Source organism: Cherax quadricarinatus, chromosome 5 (genome assembly GCF_038502225.1).
Source record: "Cherax quadricarinatus isolate ZL_2023a chromosome 5, ASM3850222v1, whole genome shotgun sequence".
Classification (NCBI taxonomy): domain Eukaryota; kingdom Metazoa; phylum Arthropoda; class Malacostraca; order Decapoda; family Parastacidae; genus Cherax; species Cherax quadricarinatus.
Genome location: NC_091296.1, coordinates 4,619,589 through 4,638,228, shown reverse-complemented (window position 1 = coordinate 4,638,228; position 18,640 = coordinate 4,619,589). Strand labels below are relative to the sequence as shown.

Sequence of the window (18,640 nt, the reverse complement as noted above, 5' to 3'; positions counted from 1 at the left end):
GACCAAGTAAACCAAGTCCTAACCGATATAAGCTGGGAAGATATACTAAGCAACACAGACCCCAACTTATGCCTAGAACAGATTAACTCGGTAGCACTCGATGTATGCACAAGGCTTATTCCTCTAAGAAAAAGGAGGAGTAGATGTAAAACAGAAAGAGACAGGCGCTCCCTTTACAGGCGACGGAAAAGAATAACAGAGCGGCTAAAAGAGGTCAATATATCTGAAATGCGTAGGGAGACACTGGTCAGAGAAATAGCAAGCATCGAACTTAAGCTAAAAGAATCCTTTAGGAGTCAGGAACCACGGGAAGAACTAAAAGCCATAAATGAAATCGAAAGAAACCCAAAGTATTTCTTCTCCTATGCCAAATCAAAATCGAGAACAACGTCCAGTATTGGGCCCCTACTTAAACAAGATGGGTCCTACACAAATGACAACAAGGAAATGAGTGAGCTACTCAAGTCCCAATATGACTCAGTTTTTAGCAAGCCGCTAACCAGACTGAGAGTCGAAGATCAAAATGAATTTTTTATGAGAGAGCCACAAAATTTGATTAACACAAGCCTATCCGATGTTATCCTGACGCCAAATGACTTCGAACAGGCGATAAATGACATGCCCATGCACTCTGCCCCAGGGCCAGACTCATGGAACTCTGTGTTCATCAAGAACTGCAAGAAGCCCCTATCACGAGCCTTTTCCATCCTATGGAGAGGGAGCATGGACACGGGGGTCGTCCCACAGTTACTAAAAACAACAGACATAGCCCCACTCCACAAAGGGGGCAGTAAAGCAACAGCAAAGAACTACAGACCAATAGCACTAACATCCCATATCATAAAAATCTTTGAAAGGGTCCTAAGAAGCAAGATCACCACCCATCTAGAAACCCATCAGTTACACAACCCAGGGCAACATGGGTTTAGAACAGGTCGCTCCTGTCTGTCTCAACTATTGGACCACTACGACAAGGTCCTAAATGCACTAGAAGACAAAAAGAATGCAGATGTAATATATACAGACTTTGCAAAAGCCTTCGACAAGTGTGACCATGGCGTAATAGCGCACAAAATGCGTGCTAAAGGAATAACAGGAAAAGTCGGTCGATGGATCTATAATTTCCTCACTAACAGAACACAGAGAGTAGTCGTCAACAGAGTAAAGTCCGAGGCAGCTACGGTGAAAAGCTCTGTTCCACAAGGCACAGTACTCGCTCCCATCTTGTTCCTCATCCTTATATCCGACATAGACAAGGATGTCAGCCACAGCACCGTGTCTTCCTTTGCAGATGACACCCGAATCTGCATGACAGTGTCTTCCATTGCAGACACTGCAAAGCTCCAGGCAGACATCAACCAAATCTTTCAGTGGGCTGCAGAAAACAATATGAAGTTCAACGATGAGAAATTTCAATTACTCAGATATGGTAAACATGAGGAAATTAAATCTTCATCAGAGTACAAAACAAATTCTGGCCACAAAATAGAGCGAAACACCAACGTCAAAGACCTGGGAGTGATCATGTCGGAGGATCTCACCTTCAAGGACCATAACATTGTATCAATCGCATCTGCTAGAAAAATGACAGGATGGATAATGAGAACCTTCAAAACTAGGGAGGCCAAGCCCATGATGACACTCTTCAGGTCACTTGTTCTATCTAGGCTGGAATATTGCTGCACACTAACAGCACCTTTCAAGGCAGGTGAAATTGCCGACCTAGAAAATGTACAGAGAACTTTCACGGCGCGCATAACGGAGATAAAACACCTCAATTATTGGGAGCGCTTGAGGTTCCTAAACCTGTATTCCCTGGAACGCAGGAGGGAGAGATACATGATTATATACACCTGGAAAATCCTAGAGGGACTAGTACCGAACTTGCACACGAAAATCACCCACTACGAAAGCAAAAGACTTGGCAGACGATGCACCATCCCCCCAATGAAAAGCAGGGGTGTCACTAGCACGTTAAGAGACCATACAATAAGTGTCAGGGGCCCGAGACTGTTCAACTGCCTCCCAGCACACATAAGGGGGATTACCAACAGACCCCTGGCAGTCTTCAAGCTGGCACTGGACAAGCACCTAAAGTCAGTTCCGGATCAGCCGGGCTGTGGCTCGTATGTTGGTTTGCGTGCAGCCAGCAGCAACAGCCTGGTTGATCAGGCTCTGATCCACCAGGAGGCCTGGTCTCAGATCGGGCCGCGGGGGCGTTGACCCCCGGAACTCTCTCCAGGTAAACTCCAGGTAATTACTTTATGTAATTTGTTCATGATTGTAACCCATGTATAAACGTAAGTTAGTAAATTCACTTACATGATTCATTACCTCTGAAACTTGTGAGTTCATTACCTTTATACCTTGTTCAGCCATCAAAACTTTGGGGCCCAGTCCCTGGACCCCTTATGTATCTCAGTAATCTTTTGACTACCGCCCACAGGATGGGTAAGGGGTGCATAATAAACATATTAAACTAACTAACTAGTGGCCCATGCTAACCTCCCTGTGGTGTATAAATATACCTAGTTGGATGAATCTTATTGTAGCCAGCTGATCCAGTGGTTTATACTCCGATTACACCGTCCACAATAAAAATAATATCTTTATTTCTACAAGTACATGTACAAGGTATACAGACCATAGCTGACATCAGTAACATACTACTATATAGAAAGCCGCTTGTTATGCTGAACATGTCGGGCAAATTAGGTCAGTTTTGTCCCAGGATGCGACCCACACCAGTCCTCTAATACCCAGGTACCTATTTTACTGATGGGTGAACACAGACAACCGGTGTAAGGAAACACGCCCAATGTTTCCACCCTTGTCGGGAATCGAACCAGGACCCACAGCTTGTGAAGTTAGTTAATTAGTTTAATGCGAGAGCTTTCGCCACCAGGCCATGGGCCACCTTGAATTGATGATACGTATCCTGGGGCTGGTGATACCTGCCCTGGGGCTGGTGATACCTGCCATGGGGCTGGTGATGCTTGTCATGGGGCTAGCGATACCTACCCTGGGGCTGGCGATACCTGCCCTGGGGCTGGCGATACCTGCCCTGGGTGTGGTGATACCTGCCCTGGGGCTGGTGATACCTGCCATGGGGCTGTTGATACCTGCCCTGGGGCTGGTGATACCTGCCCTGGGGCTGGCGATACCTGCCCTGGGGCTGGTGATACCTGCCCTGGGGCTGGTGATACCTGCCATGGGGCTGGTGATACCTGCCCTGGGGCTGATGATACCTGCCATGGGGCTGGTGATACCTGCCCTGGGGCTGGTGATACTTGCCCTGGGGCTGGTGATATCTGCCCTGGGACTGGTGATATCTGCCCTGGGGCTGGTGATACCTGCCATGGGGCTGGTGATACCTACCCTGGGGCTGGTGATACTTGCCCTGGGGTTGGCGATAGCTGCCCTGGGGCTGGTGATACCTGCCCTGGGGCTGGTGATACCTGCCCTGGGGCTGGTGATACCTGCCATGGGGCTGGTGATACCTGCCCTGGGGCTGGCGATACCTACCCTCGGGTTGGCGATACCTGCCCTGGGGCTGGTGATACCTGCCATGAGGCTGGCGATACCTGCCCTGGGGCTGGCGATACCTGCCCTGGGGCTGGCGATACCTGCCATAGGGCTGGTGATACCTGCCCTGGGGCTGGCGATACCTGCCCTGGGGCTGGCGATACCTGCTCTGGGGCTGGTGATACCTGCCATGGGGCTGGTGATACCTGCCCTGGGGCTGGTGATACCTGCCATGGGGCTGGTGATACCTGCCCTGGGGCTGGTGATACTTGCCCTGGGGCTGGTGACACCTGCCATGGGGCTGGTGATACCTGCCTTGGGGCTGGTGATACCTGCCCTGGGGCTGGTGATACCTGCCATGGGGCTGGTGATACCTGCCCTGGGGCTGGTGATACCTGCCCTGGGGCTGGTGATACCTGCCCTGGGGCTGGTGATACCTGCCATGGGGCTGGTGATACCTGCCATGGGGCTGGTGATACCTGTCCTGGGGCTGGTGACACCTGCCATAGGGCTGGTGATACCTGCCATGGGGCTGGTGATACCTGCCATGGGGCTGGTGATACCTGCCATGGGGCTGGTGATACCTGCCATGGGGCTGGTGATACCTGCCATGGGGCTGGTGATACCTGCCATGGGGCTGGTGATACCTGCCATGGGGCTGGTGATACTTGCCCTGGGGCTGGTGACATCTGCCATAGGGCTGGTGATACCTGCCTTGGGGCTGGTGATACCTGCCCTGGGGCTGGTGATACCTGCCCTGGGGCTGGTGATACCTGCCCTGAGGCTGGTGATACCTGCCCTGGGGCTGGTGATACTTGCCCTGGGGCTGGTGACACCTGCCATGGGGCTGGTGATACCTGCCTTGTGGCTGGTGATACCTGCCCTGGGGCTGGTGATACCTGCCATGGGGCTGGTGATACCTGCCATGGGGCTGGTGATACCTGCCATGGGGCTGGTGATACCTGTCCTGGGGCTGGTGACCCCTGCCATAGGGCTGGTGATACCTGCCATGGGGCTGGTGATACCTGCCATGGGGCTGGTGACACCTGCCACAGGGCTGGTGATACCTGCCATGGGGCTGGTGATACCTGCCATGGGGCTGGTGATACCTGCCCTGGGGCTGCTGACACCTGCCATAGGGCTGGTGATACCTGCCATGGGGCTGGTGATACCTGCCATGGGGCTGGTGATACCTGTCCTGGGGCTGGTGACCCCTGCCATAGGGCTGGTGATACCTGCCATGGGGCTGGTGATACCTGCCATGGGGCTGGTGACACCTGCCACAGGGCTGGTGATACCTGCCATGGGGCTGGTGATACCTGCCATGGGGCTGGTGATACCTGCCATGGGGCTGGTGATACCTGCCATGGGGCTGGTGATACCTGCCATGGGGCTGGTAATACCTGCCATGGGGCTGGCGATACCTGCCCTGGGGCTGGTGATACCTGCCCTGGGGCTGGTGATACCTGCCCTGGGGCTGGTGATACCTGCTCTGGGGCTGGTGATACCTGCCCTGGAGCTGGTGATACCTGCCCTGGGGCTGGTGATACCTGCCCTGGGGCTGGTAATATGCCCCGGGGGGGAAAAATAGCTGTACAAATGTGTAAAAACTTACGCTCCTGCTAATTATCACGTGACTGAAAATAAATCACATTAATTTTAACGGGTTAACGTAGATTAAATCTACACAATGTACTTCAGATATCTTCCAATAGCAAGTGTTTATTCTCCTTACAAAAATTACCACTAATGCGGGAACGTTCAGTAAAAATGCTAGGTATAACGTAAGCTCCGTAATATATTAGTCTGTCCATTAATACTATGTTACTCCCTTACCTGTTTCTCTTGTAACTCTGTAAATAAATATTTGGAACTCAAAAGTGTCTTTTATGCTTTCTGTTTTGGGTAATATATATATATATATATATATATATATATATATATATATATATATATATATATATATATATATATATATATATATATATATATATATATATATATATATATATATATAAATATAATGAAGGTGGCGTCCACAACACTGGCGTCTCACTCAAGATGTTAATTACAAAAATAAGAAGTACCTGGCATCATAATTCTATATACTAATTTATGTCAAAAGTGGGAAAATATTTATTATTGTTAGCTAATAAATTTATGAGAAATTCTTCTAGTATTAAATTGGCATTTTAAATCAATTCTAACGAAAGAGAACCTTTCTAGGATCAAATATGCATACCTACCATTTCCGTCTCTCCATGACACCCCCTAAGAATTTAGCGCTTCCCTTCGAATAAATTAACAGCAAACAGGTATATGTTATCTTTAAGCTGGGGAACAAGACTGAACAATCAGTGTGGGACGTTGTTGACTCTTGTCATGTAGACGGTGAGGTGAGGTAACACACGACCACAATGGAAATAAATCTGACTATTTTGGGTAATCATGATGGGTAATGTACCCATGATACTTTAGGTGATAATGTGTGTAACTATTTATGTGTACCTGTACTTAAATAAACTTATTCAGATCAGGTCTAAGTCTCGTGGAAGCAGTGTGGGAGTGACGAGGAATGTATAAGAATCATGAGGGCCCACACTTCGTCACTCCCACACTCCAACACTGCTATCAGACCCAGCTTCCACGAGGCTTTAACCTGACCTGACCTCTCTTACCTCGCATGTGCCTAGGTTGTACATAGTGTACTCTCCTATTTGTGGCTGTAGGGGTCGATTCGCAGCTGCTGGCCTCGCTTTTTAGTTGGTCGCTACTAGGTCCACTCCCTGTTCTAACAACTTTATGAGTAATAATAATAATATTATCTTTATTTACTACCAGTACATGTACAAGGTATACAGACCATAGCTGACATCAATGACATACTACTCTATAGAAAGTCCCTTGTTATGCTGAGCATTTCCCGTAAATTTGGTCATTGTCCCAGGATGCGACCCACACTAGTCCACTTACTCTTAGGTACCCATTTTACTGATGGTTGAACATAGACAACCGGTGTAAAGAAACACGCCCAGTCCCTGGACCTATTACGTACCTCTGTAATCTGTAAATACCTTTGTAACTTGACATGATTGTGACCAGATCTACCTGGAGTTCATTACCTTTGTAACTTGTTCCGCTATCATAACTTTGGGGTCCAGTCCCTGGACCCATTATGTACCTCAAAAAAAATACAAAATACTGCGTGGAATAGACAAGGTGGAAAGAGGCAGGATGTTCCAGAGAGGAGACATAGAAACAAGGGGTCACAATTGGAAGTTGAAGATTCAGATGAGTCAAAGGGATGTTAGGAAGTATTTCTTCACATAGAGTTGTCAGGAAGTGGAATAGTCTAGCAAGTGAAGTAGTGGAGGCAGGAACCATACATAGCTTTAAGACGAGGTATGATAAAGCTCATGGAGCAGGGAGAGAGAGGACCTAGTAGCGATCAGTGAAGAGGCGGGACCAGGAGCTGAGTCTCGACCCCTGCAACCACAATTAGGTGAGTACACACACACAGATGACAACAAGGAAATGAGTGAGCTACTCAAGTCCCAATATGACTCAGTTTTTAGCAAGCCGCTAACCAGACTGAGAGTCGAAGATCAAAATGAATTTTTTATGAGAGAGCCACAAAATTTGATTAACACAAGCCTATCCGATGTTATCCTGACGCCAAATGACTTCGAACAGGCGATAAATGACATGCCCATGCACTCTGCCCCAGGGCCAGACTCATGGAACTCTGTGTTCATCAAGAACTGCAAGAAGCCCCTATCACGAGCCTTTTCCATCCTATGGAGAGGGAGCATGGACACGGGGGTCGTCCCACAGTTACTAAAAACAACAGACATAGCCCCACTCCACAAAGGGGGCAGTAAAGCAACAGCAAAGAACTACAGACCAATAGCACTAACATCCCATATCATAAAAATCTTTGAAAGGGTCCTAAGAAGCAAGATCACCACGCATCTAGAAACCCATCAGTTACACAACCCAGGGCAACATGGGTTTAGAACAGGTCGCTCCTGTCTGTCTCAACTATTGGACCACTACGACAAGGTCCTAAATGCACTAGAAGACAAAAAGAATGCAGATGTAATATATACAGACTTTGCAAAAGCCTTCGACAAGTGTGACCATGGCGTAATAGCGCACAAAATGCGTGCTAAAGGAATAACAGGAAAAGTCGGTCGATGGATCTATAATTTCCTCACTAACAGAACACAGAGAGTAGTCGTCAACAGAGTAAAGTCCGAGGCAGCTACGGTGAAAAGCTCTGTTCCACAAGGCACAGTACTCGCTCCCATCTTGTTCCTCATCCTTATATCCGACATAGACAAGGATGTCAGCCACAGCACCGTGTCTTCCTTTGCAGATGACACCCGAATCTGCATGACAGTGTCTTCCATTGCAGACACTGCAAAGCTCCAGGCAGACATCAACCAAATCTTTCAGTGGGCTGCAGAAAACAATATGAAGTTCAACGATGAGAAATTTCAATTACTCAGATATGGTAAACATGAGGAAATTAAATCTTCATCAGAGTACAAAACAAATTCTGGCCACAAAATAGAGCGAAACACCAACGTCAAAGACCTGGGAGTGATCATGTCGGAGGATCTCACCTTCAAGGACCATAACATTGTATCAATCGCATCTGCTAGAAAAATGACAGGATGGATAATGAGAACCTTCAAAACTAGGGAGGCCAAGCCCATGATGACACTCTTCAGGTCACTTGTTCTATCTAGGCTGGAATATTGCTGCACACTAACAGCACCTTTCAAGGCAGGTGAAATTGCCGACCTAGAAAATGTACAGAGAACTTTCACGGCGCGCATAACGGAGATAAAACACCTCAATTATTGGGAGCGCTTGAGGTTCCTAAACCTGTATTCCCTGGAACGCAGGAGGGAGAGATACATGATTATATACACCTGGAAAATCCTAGAGGGACTAGTACCGAACTTGCACACGAAAATCACCCACTACGAAAGCAAAAGACTTGGCAGACGATGCACCATCCCCCCAATGAAAAGCAGGGGTGTCACTAGCACGTTAAGAGACCATACAATAAGTGTCAGGGGCCCGAGACTGTTCAACTGCCTCCCAGCACACATAAGGGGGATTACCAACAGACCCCTGGCAGTCTTCAAGCTGGCACTGGACAAGCACCTAAAGTCAGTTCCGGATCAGCCGGGCTGTGGCTCGTATGTTGGTTTGCGTGCAGCCAGCAGCAACAGCCTGGTTGATCAGGCTCTGATCCACCAGGAGGCCTGGTCTCAGACCGGGCCGCGGGGGCGTTGACCCCCGGAACTCTCTCCAGGTAAACTCCAGGTAAACACACACACACACACACACACACACACACACCATTGTGACCACAAATGCAAGTTTTACAGATGAATCTCCCGCCAGAGTGGCGGTGACGAACTTTAGCTCAAGTCCCGTCAAATCCGTCATCATGACGGCTCGGGACACGCATCACAAGTTCCAGCACTTCCCATGTTTTGCAGCTTCCGGTGAATAATCCTCACTGCTGCTCACACAGTTCACACGTCCACACCCGGTCACAACTGGAATGAGTTATTGGTGCATATATTAATTGTTGGGTCACACACACACACACACACACCTTGTTCAGCTATCAAAACTTTGGGGCCCAGTCCCTGGACCCATTATGTACCTCTGTAATCTTTTGACTACCACCCACAGGATGGGTATGGGGTGTATAATAAACATTAAACTAAAGTAACTGCTCACACACCTCTCACTGTTGACTCAAGCTGTACTGACTCATGCCTGTATTATCTGCCTTCCTTATTAGTCATGCTTGTATATCCTGCCTTCATTCTTATTTTGACGCTTTCCTAAGGACCAAAACACTATCTCTGATGGTCTTTCACATGGTTCATTTCTCATTAATTATTATTTTTTAAGACACCAACCATTACCCACCATACGTATGTGTATATCCCTTAGCCTTACCAGCAAATATGTGCACTCACAAGCATTGATACTTCAGTGTTCTAAATAAAGGCCTTACATTAGAATACACACACACACACACACACTCAGTGAAGAGGCGGGGCCAGGAGCTGAGTCTCGACCCCTGCAACCACAATTAGGTGAGTACAATTAGGTGAGTACACACACACACACACACACACACACTAGAGAATGGAAAAAGTGCAAAAGACAAAGGATCCAGAAAAATAAACAGATTAATCGAAGAGTCAGAAATGAGTATGCACAGATAAGGAGGGAGGCCCAGCAACATACGAAAACCACATAGCATCAAAAGTTAAGTCTGACCCAAAGCTGTTGAATAGCCACATCAGGAGGAAGACAACAGTCAAGAACCAGGTAATCAGGCTGAGGAAAGGTGGGGAGCTCACAAGAAACGACCAAGAAGTATGTGAGGAGCTCAACATGAGATTTAAGGAAGTATTTACAGTGGAGACAGAAAGGACTCTGGGAATTCAGAACAGAGGGGTATACCAACAAAGTATATACCAACAAGTGTTAGATAAAATACACACAACCGAGGAAGAGGCGAAGAAGCTGCTAAGTGACCTTGATACCTCAAAGGCGGTGGGACCGAACAATATCTCTCCATGGGTACTTAGAGAGGGAGCAGAGATGCTGTGTGTGCTACTAACAACAATTTTCAACACATCTACTGAAACTGGGAAACTACCTGAGGTATGAAAGACGGCAAATGTAGTCCCCATTTTTAAGAAACGAGACAGACACGAGGCAATAAACTATAGACCAGTGTCACTGACGTGTATAGTACTCAAAGTCATGGAGAAGATTATCAGGAGGAGAGTGGTGGAGCACCTAGAACGGAACAGGATTATGAACGACAACAAGCACGGATTCAAGGAAGGCAAATCCTGTGTCACAAACCTATTGGAGTTTTATGACAAGGTAATGGAATTAAGACACAAGAGAGAAGGGTGGGTAGATTGCATTTTCTTGTACTGCAAGAAGGCCTTCGACACAGTTCCTCACAAGAGATTAGTGCAAAAGTTAGAGGATCAGGCACGTATAACAGGAAGGGCACTACAATGGATCAGAGAATACCTGACAGAGAGGCAACAATGAGTCATGGTACGTGATGAGGTATCACAGTGGACACCTGTGACGAGCGGGGTCCCACAGGGGTCGGTCCTAGGACCTGTGATGTTTTTGGTATATGTGAATGACATAACGAAAGGGATAGACTCAGAAGTGTCCTTGTTTGCAGATGATGTGAAGTTAATCAGAAGAATCAAATCGGATGAGGATCAGGCAGGACTACAAAGAGACCTGGACAAGCTGAAAGCTTGGTCCAGCAACTGGCTTCTCGAATTTAACCCCGCCAAATGCAAAGTCATGAAGATCAGGGAAGGGCAAAGAAGACTGCAGACAGAATATAGGCTAGGTGGCCAAAGACTGCAAACCTCACTCAAGGAAAAGGATCTTTGGGCGAGTATAATACCGAGCACATCTCCTGAGGCGCACATCAACCAGATAACTGCTGCAGCATATGGGCGCCTGGCAAACCTGAGAACGTTTCGATATCTCAGTAAGAAATCGTTCAAGACTGTACATCGTGTACGTCAGGCCCATACTGGAGTATGCAGCACCAGTTTGGAACCCACACCTAGTCAAGCACGTCAAGAAATTGGAAAAAGTGCAAAGGTTTGCAACAAGATTAGTTCCAGAGCTAAGGAGAATGTCCTACGAAGAAAGGTTAAGGGAAACCGGCCTGACGACACTGGAGGGCAGAAGGGTTAGGGGAGACATGATAAGGACATACAAAACACTGCGAGGAATTAACAAGGTGGACATAGACAGGATGTTCCAGAGATTAGACACAGAAACAAGGGGTCACAATTGGAAGTTGATGTCAGGAAGTATTTCTTTAGTCATAGAGTTGTCAGGAGGTGGAATAGTCTGGCAAGTGATGTAGTGGAGGAAGGAACCATACATAGTTTTAACATGAGGTATGATAAAGCTCATGGAGTAGGGAGAGAGAGGACATAACAGCGATCAGTGAAGAGGCGGGGCCAGGAGCTATGTCTTGACCCCTGCAACCACATATAGGTGAGCATAAATAGGCAAGTGAGTTCACAAAGAAGACTGCAGACGGGGTACATCAACCAAATAACTGCTGCAGCATACTGGCACCGGGCAAATCTAAGAACAGTGTTTCGATATCTAAGTAGAAAGTCGTTCAAGACACTGTACACCGTGTATGTCAGGCCCATATTGGAGTACGCAGCACCAGTTTGGAACCCACACCTGGTCAAACACGTCAAGAAATTAGAGAAAGTGCAAAGGTTTGCAACGAGACTAGTCCCGGAGCTCAGGGGTATACCCTATGGGGAAAGGCTAAGGGAACTCAACCTGACAACACTGGAGGACGGAGGAAACATGATAACAATATATAAAATACTGAGAGGAATTGGCATGATGGGACACAACATGGGGTCATAACTAGGAGTTAAAAATTCATATGAGTCACAGAGATGTTAGGAAGTATTTCTTCATCATAGAGTTGTCAGGAAGTGGAATAATCTGGAGAGTAATGTAGGGGAGGCAGATTCCATACATAGCTTTAAAAAAAGGTTCGATAAGCTCATGTGACCAGCAAAGAGGGGAGCCAGGAGCAATGAATCGACCCCTGTGACCACAAATAGGTGAGTACATACACACACAGGGAGAAATAACAGGAAAGCACAACAATGGATCTGGGAATACTTGACAGAAAGGAAACAAAGAGTGATCCGTGATGAGGTATCGGAATGGGTGCATGTGTCGAGTGGGGTTCCTAGGGCCGGTGCTGTTTCTTGTATACGTGAATGACATGACAGAAGCGACAGAGTCAGAGGCGTCCCTCTTCGCAGACAACTTGAAACTAATAAGAATACAATCAGACAAAGACCAGAAAAAGCTACAGGCTGCAAGCCTTGTCCGATAAATGTCTTCCGGAATTTGACCCACTATGTGCAAAGTTATGAAGCTTGGGGAAGGGCAAAGAAGACCGCAGATGGAGTACAGGCTCGCGGGGTAAAAAAAAAAATCTGCAAACCTCATCAAGGAGAAGGATCTTGGGGTGAATATCATACCAAGCACATCCTCTGAGACGCACATCACCCAAATAACTGTTGCAGCACATGCATGTCTGGCAAACCTAAGAATATTGTTTTCGACATCTAAATAAGGAGTCATTCACGACACTGTACACCGTGTACGTCAGACCCATATCGGAATATGCAGAACCAGTATGGAACCCACACCTGGAGTATGCCTGGTCAATCACGTCAAGAAATTGGAAAAAAATGCAGAGGTTTGCAACAAGACTAGTCCCGGAGCTAAAGGGTATGTCCTATGAGAGGCAAGTGTTCCACAAGGAAGCGTGCTGGGACCATTGTTATGTAATGTCTACTTCAACAACCTGCTTCATTTCATCCCAGAATCACATGCACATGCAGACGACTGTACACTGACATTCACTTATCCAAGAGAAGAAATGCCAGCTGCTCTAAGCTACATCAATCACCAGCTAAGAGCTATATCAGCTTGGGGAAATAGATGGCAAGTAACATTTGCACCTGAGAAAACGCAAATGATGATCGTCTCTAGGCACCATGATGGTAATGCTGGTGCAGTAGTAAGGATGAATGGGAGGGTGTTGGCACCTGGAGAAGAAGTTGATATCCTTGGGGTGAAATTTGACTCCAAACTAACCATGAAGAACCATGTTGTAAATCTAGCAAACAAGGCAGCCAGGAAGCTTACAGCACTTCGCCGTATCTCGCATCTGCTTGACAGTAGGGGTTGCAAGATTCTGTACGAGTCACAAGTACCAATGTTCCAGACCATGGGGTTGAACAATGTAGCAATGTTCCATATCATGGGGTTGAACAATGTAACAATGTTCCAGACCATTGGGTTGAACAATGTAACAGTGTTCCAGATCATAGGGTTGAACTATGTAACAATGTTCCATACCATGGGGTTGAACAATGTAACAACGTTCCAGACCATGAGGTTGAACAATGTAACAATGTTCCAGACTATGAGGTTGAACAATGGAACAATGTTCCAGACCATGGGGTTGAACAATGGAACAATGTTCCAGACCATGGGGTTGAACAATGTAACAATGTTCCAGACCATGGGGTTGAACAATGGAACAATGTTCCAGACCATGGGGTTGAACAATGTAACAATTTTCCAGACCATGGGGTTGAACAATGGAACAATGTTCCAGACCATGGGGTTGAACAATGTAACAATGTTCCAGACCATGGGGTTGAACAATGGAACAATGTTCCAGACCATGGGGTTGAACAATGTAACAATGTTCCAGACCATGGGGTTGAACAATGGAACAATGTTCCAGACCATGGGGTTGAACAATGTAACAATGTTCCAGACCATGGGGTTGAACAATGGAACAATGTTCCAGACCCTGAAACCGAGCTCTTCTCCAAGCTGAGGGACTGACCACCTTACAACTATTTCTCCAAGGTTATGGACTGATTACATCATCTTAGGTACTACACTTGCTGTCTCTGTATTTGACTGAGAAAGCCTACTGTGTAGGCGAAACGTTTCAACAATATAGATACTCAACTGCTGTATATGTGTCTTACTTAATAACTCGTCGGTATTATATACTATAAATTATATACTATTCTCAACATTTAAGATTTACGATAAGACTATTGAAGCAGGCAGGGAGTGTGGACTTAGTAGCGACCAGCGAAGAGGCGGGGCCAGGAGCTGTGAATCGACCCCTGCAACCACATATAGGTGAGTACACACAGTGATCAATACACAAATAACCATCACTTAGAAAAAACTTATGACAATGTTTAGGTCCGATTTATAGACCATAAATTAGACACACCAAGGTAAGGGAGTCAGTAATATATATATATATATATATATATATATATATATATATATATATATATATATATATATATATATATATATATATATATATATATATATATATATATATGTATATATATATATATATATATATATATATATATTTCCCAGTAAAAGTAGGCCTTAGACAAGGATGTGTGATGTCACCGTGGTTGTTTAATATATTTACAGATGGGGTTGTAAGAGAAGTAAATGCGAGGGTCTTGACACGAGGCGTGGAGTTAAAAGATAAAGAATCACACATAAAGTGGGAGTTGTCACAGTTGCTCTTTGCTGATGACACTGTGCTCTTGGGAGATTCTGAAGAGAAGTTGCAGAGATTGGTGGATGAATTTGGTAGGGTGTGCAAAAGAAGAAAATTAAAAGTGAATACAGGAAAGAGTAAGGTTATGAGGATAACAAAAAGATTAGGTGATGAAAGATTGGATATCAGATTGGAGGGAGAGAGTATGGAGGAGGTGAATGTATTCAGATATTTGGAAGTGGACGTGTCAGCGGATGGGTCTATGAAGGATGAGGTGAATCATAGAATTGATGAGGGGAAAAGGGTGAGTGGTGCACTTAGGAGTCTGTGGAGACAAAGAACTTTGTCCTTGGAGGTAAAGAGGGGAATGTATGAGAGTATAGTTTTACCAACACTCTTATATGGGTGTGAAGCATGGGTGATGAATGTTGCAGCGAGGAGAAGGCTGGAGGCAGTGGAGATGTCATGTCTGAGGGCAATGTGTGGTGTGAATATAATGCAGAGAATTCGTAGTTTGGAAGTTAGGAGGAGGTGCGGGATTACCAAAACTGTTGTCCAGAGGGCTGAGGAAGGGTTGTTGAGGTGGTTCGGACATGTAGAGAGAATGGAGCAAAACAGAATGACTTCAAGAGTGTATCAGTCTATAGTGGAAGGAAGGCGGGGTAGGGGTCGGCCTAGGAAAGGTTGGAGGGAGGGGGTAAAGGAGGTTTTGTGTGCGAGGGGCTTGGACTTCCAGCAGGCTTGCGTGAGCGTGTTTGATAGGAGTGAATGGAGACGAATGGTTTTTAATACTTGACGTGCTGTTGGAGTGTGAGCAAAGTAACATTTATGAAGGGGTTCAGGGAAACCGGCAGGCCAGACTTGAGTCCTGGAGATGGGAAGTACAGTGCCTGCACTCTGAAGGAGGGGTGTTAATGTTGCAGTTTAAAAACTGTAGTGTAAAGCACCCTTCTGGCAAGACAGTGATGGAGCGAATGATGGTGAAAGTTTTTCTTTTTCGGGCCACCCTGCCTTGGTGGGAATCGGCCAGTGTGATAATAAAAAATAATAATAAATAAAAATATATATATATATATATATTTATACATATATATATACATATATATATATATATATACATATATATATATATATATATATATATATATCTTTCTTTCAACATACCAGCCGTATCCCACCGAGGCGGGGTGGCCCAAAAGAAAAAAACTGAAGTTTCTCTTTTTAAATTTAGTAATATATACAGGAGAAGGGGTTACTAGCCCCTTGCTCCCGGCATTTTAGTCGCCTCTTACAACACGCATGGCTTACGGAGGAAGAATTCTGTTCCACTTCCCCATGGAGGTAAGAGGAAATAAACAAGAACAAGAACTAGAAAGAAAATAGAAGAAAACCCAGAGGGGTGTGTGTGTATATATATATGCTTGTACATGTATGTGTAGTGTGACACAAATGCAAGTAGAAGTAGCAAGACATACCTGAAATCTTGCATGTTTATGAGACAGACAAAAGACATCAGCAATCCTACCATCATGTAAAACAATTACAGGCTTTCGTTGTACACTCACTTGGCAGGACGGTAGTACCTCCCTGGGTGGTTGCTGTTTACCAACCTACTACCTAGAATATATATATATATATATATATATATATATATATATATATATATATATATATATATATATATATATATATATATATATATACATGTATATATATATTATGAGAGAGAGAGAGAGGGCAGTGATGGGAGAGAGGAAAATATAAGTAGTTATAGTAGTGGGAGAAGTAGTAGTAGTAGTAAATAGTAGTGTCAGCATAGTTGCTGATCCCTGTGTTGTATAGCATATCAGTATCATCCAAGAATATTGTCCAAACTAAACCTAATGAAACACCACTGCAACCCACTGACACAGCTAACAAGATAAACGACTTCTTGTCAAAAATAGGTTCTAATCTCGCCAATAAAATCCCACGTACCAATGCCCATGCCGGGGACTACCTAGATGGGAATTTCCCAAATTCCTTCTATCTTGCTCCAACTGAGCCCACGGAAGTCACCGAGATTATAAAGTCACTTAAAAATAACTCAGGGAATCTGTCTCATGTCCCACCATTATTGTACAAGAGAGTGGCCCATGTCCTCTCACATATTATCTCATTACTTTTTAACAAGTCACAAGAAACTAGCACCTTCCCGAAATTACTCAAGACGGCAAGGGTTACACCAATACATAAAGATGGTGACCCTACAGATTTAAACAACTATAGGCCAATATCAAACTTACCATTGCTATCCAAAATCTTTGAGAAACTCGTGCACAGGAGACTGTATTCATTTATAACAGCACAAAACATACTCAGCCCCTGCCAATTTGGATTCAGGAAAAATAAAAGCACTAACGATGCAATCATAAAAATGCTAGATCTCCTTTACACAGCATTGGAAAATAAGGAATATCCACTAGGAATTTTTATTGACCTGAGAAAAGCTTTTGACACAGTAGACCACGGCATCCTACTCCACAAACTTGACCATTATGGTATAAGAGGCCATGTGCTTGCATATTTCAAATCTTACCTTACTAATAGGTATCAGTATGTCACCATTAAAGACAGCATCAACAACACGGCCACTTGATACTGGAGTTCCGCAGGGAAGTGTCCTTGGTCCCCTGCTCTTCCAAGCCGCTAATCAGACTGAGAGTCGAAGATCAAAATGAATTTTTTATGAGAGAGCCACAAAATTTGATTAACACAAGCCTATCCGATGTTATCCTGACGCCAAATGACTTCGAACAGGCGATAAATGACATGCCCATTCACTCTGCCCCAGGGCCAGACTCATGGAACTCTGTGTTCATCAAGAACTGCAAGAAGCCCCTATCACGAGCCTTTTCCATCCTATGGAGAGGGAGCATGGACACGGGGGTCGTCCCACAGTTACTAAAAACAACAGACATAGCCCCACTCTACAAAGGGGGCAGTAAAGCAAGAGCAAAGAACAACAGACCAATAGCACTAACATCCCATATCATAAAAATCTTTGAAAGGGTCCTAAGAAGCAAGATCACCACCCATCTAGAAACCCATCAGTTAAACAACCCAGGGCAACATGGGTTTAGAACAGGTCGCTCCTGTCTGTCTCAACTATTGGATCACTACGACAAGGTCCTAAATGCACTAGAAGACAAAAAGAATGCAGATGTAATATATACAGACTTTGCAAAAGCCTTCGACAAGTGTGACCATGGCGTAATAGCGCACAAAATGCGCGCTAAAGGAATAACAGGAAAAGTCGGTCGATGGATCTATAATTTCCTCACTAACAGAACACAGAGAGTAGTCGTCAACAGAGTAAAGTCCGAGGCAGCTACGGTGAAAAGCTCTGTTCCTCAAGGCACAGTACTAGCTCCCATCTTGTTCCTCATCCTCATATCCGACATAGACAAGGATGTCAGCCACAGCACCGTGTCTTCCTTTGCAGATGACACCCGAATCTGCATGACAGTGTCTTCCATTGCAGACACTGCAAGGCTCCAGGCGGACATCAACCAAATCTTTCAGTGGGCTGCAGAAAACAATATGAAGTTCAACGATGAGAAATTTCAATTACTCAGATATGGTAAACATTTTTTTTTTTTTTTTTATTATCACACCGGCCGATTCCCACCAAGGCAGGGTGGCCCGAAAAAGAAAAACTTTCACCATCATTCACTCCATCACTGTCTTGCCAGAAGGGTGCTTTACACTACAGTTTTTAAACTGCAACATTAACACCCCTCCTTCAGAGTGCAGGCACTGTACTTCCCATCTCCAGGACTCAAGTCCGGCCTGCCGGTTTCCCTGAATCCCTTCATAAATGTTACTTTGCTCACACTCCAACAGCACGTCAAGTATTAAAAACCATTTGTC

At 45.3% G+C, this 18,640-nt stretch overlaps 1 protein-coding gene across 2 annotated transcripts; it reads right to left on the bottom strand.

Annotated features, from left to right (window-relative positions):
* Positions 1 to 633: 633 nt before the first annotated feature.
* On the bottom strand, positions 634 to 7,717 carry LOC138854673 (DNA-directed RNA polymerase II subunit RPB1-like). 2 transcript variants are annotated; one of them, XR_011393868.1, is made up of 2 exons: positions 3,081 to 3,115; positions 634 to 2,975 (listed from the first exon to the last, which is right to left on the bottom strand). XR_011393868.1 is itself a non-coding variant. In XM_070099238.1 (2 exons), the coding sequence occupies exons 1-2, from the start codon at positions 4,933 to 4,935 to the stop codon at positions 2,881 to 2,883; spliced, it is 1,845 nt and encodes a 614-aa protein (XP_069955339.1). In that variant the 5' UTR covers positions 4,936 to 7,717; the 3' UTR covers positions 634 to 2,880. The 2 variants fall into 2 exon arrangements, 1 of the variants encoding a protein (XP_069955339.1); XM_070099238.1 differs by lacking the exon at positions 3,081 to 3,115 and adding an exon at positions 3,186 to 7,717.
* Positions 7,718 to 18,640: the final 10,923 nt, after the last annotated feature.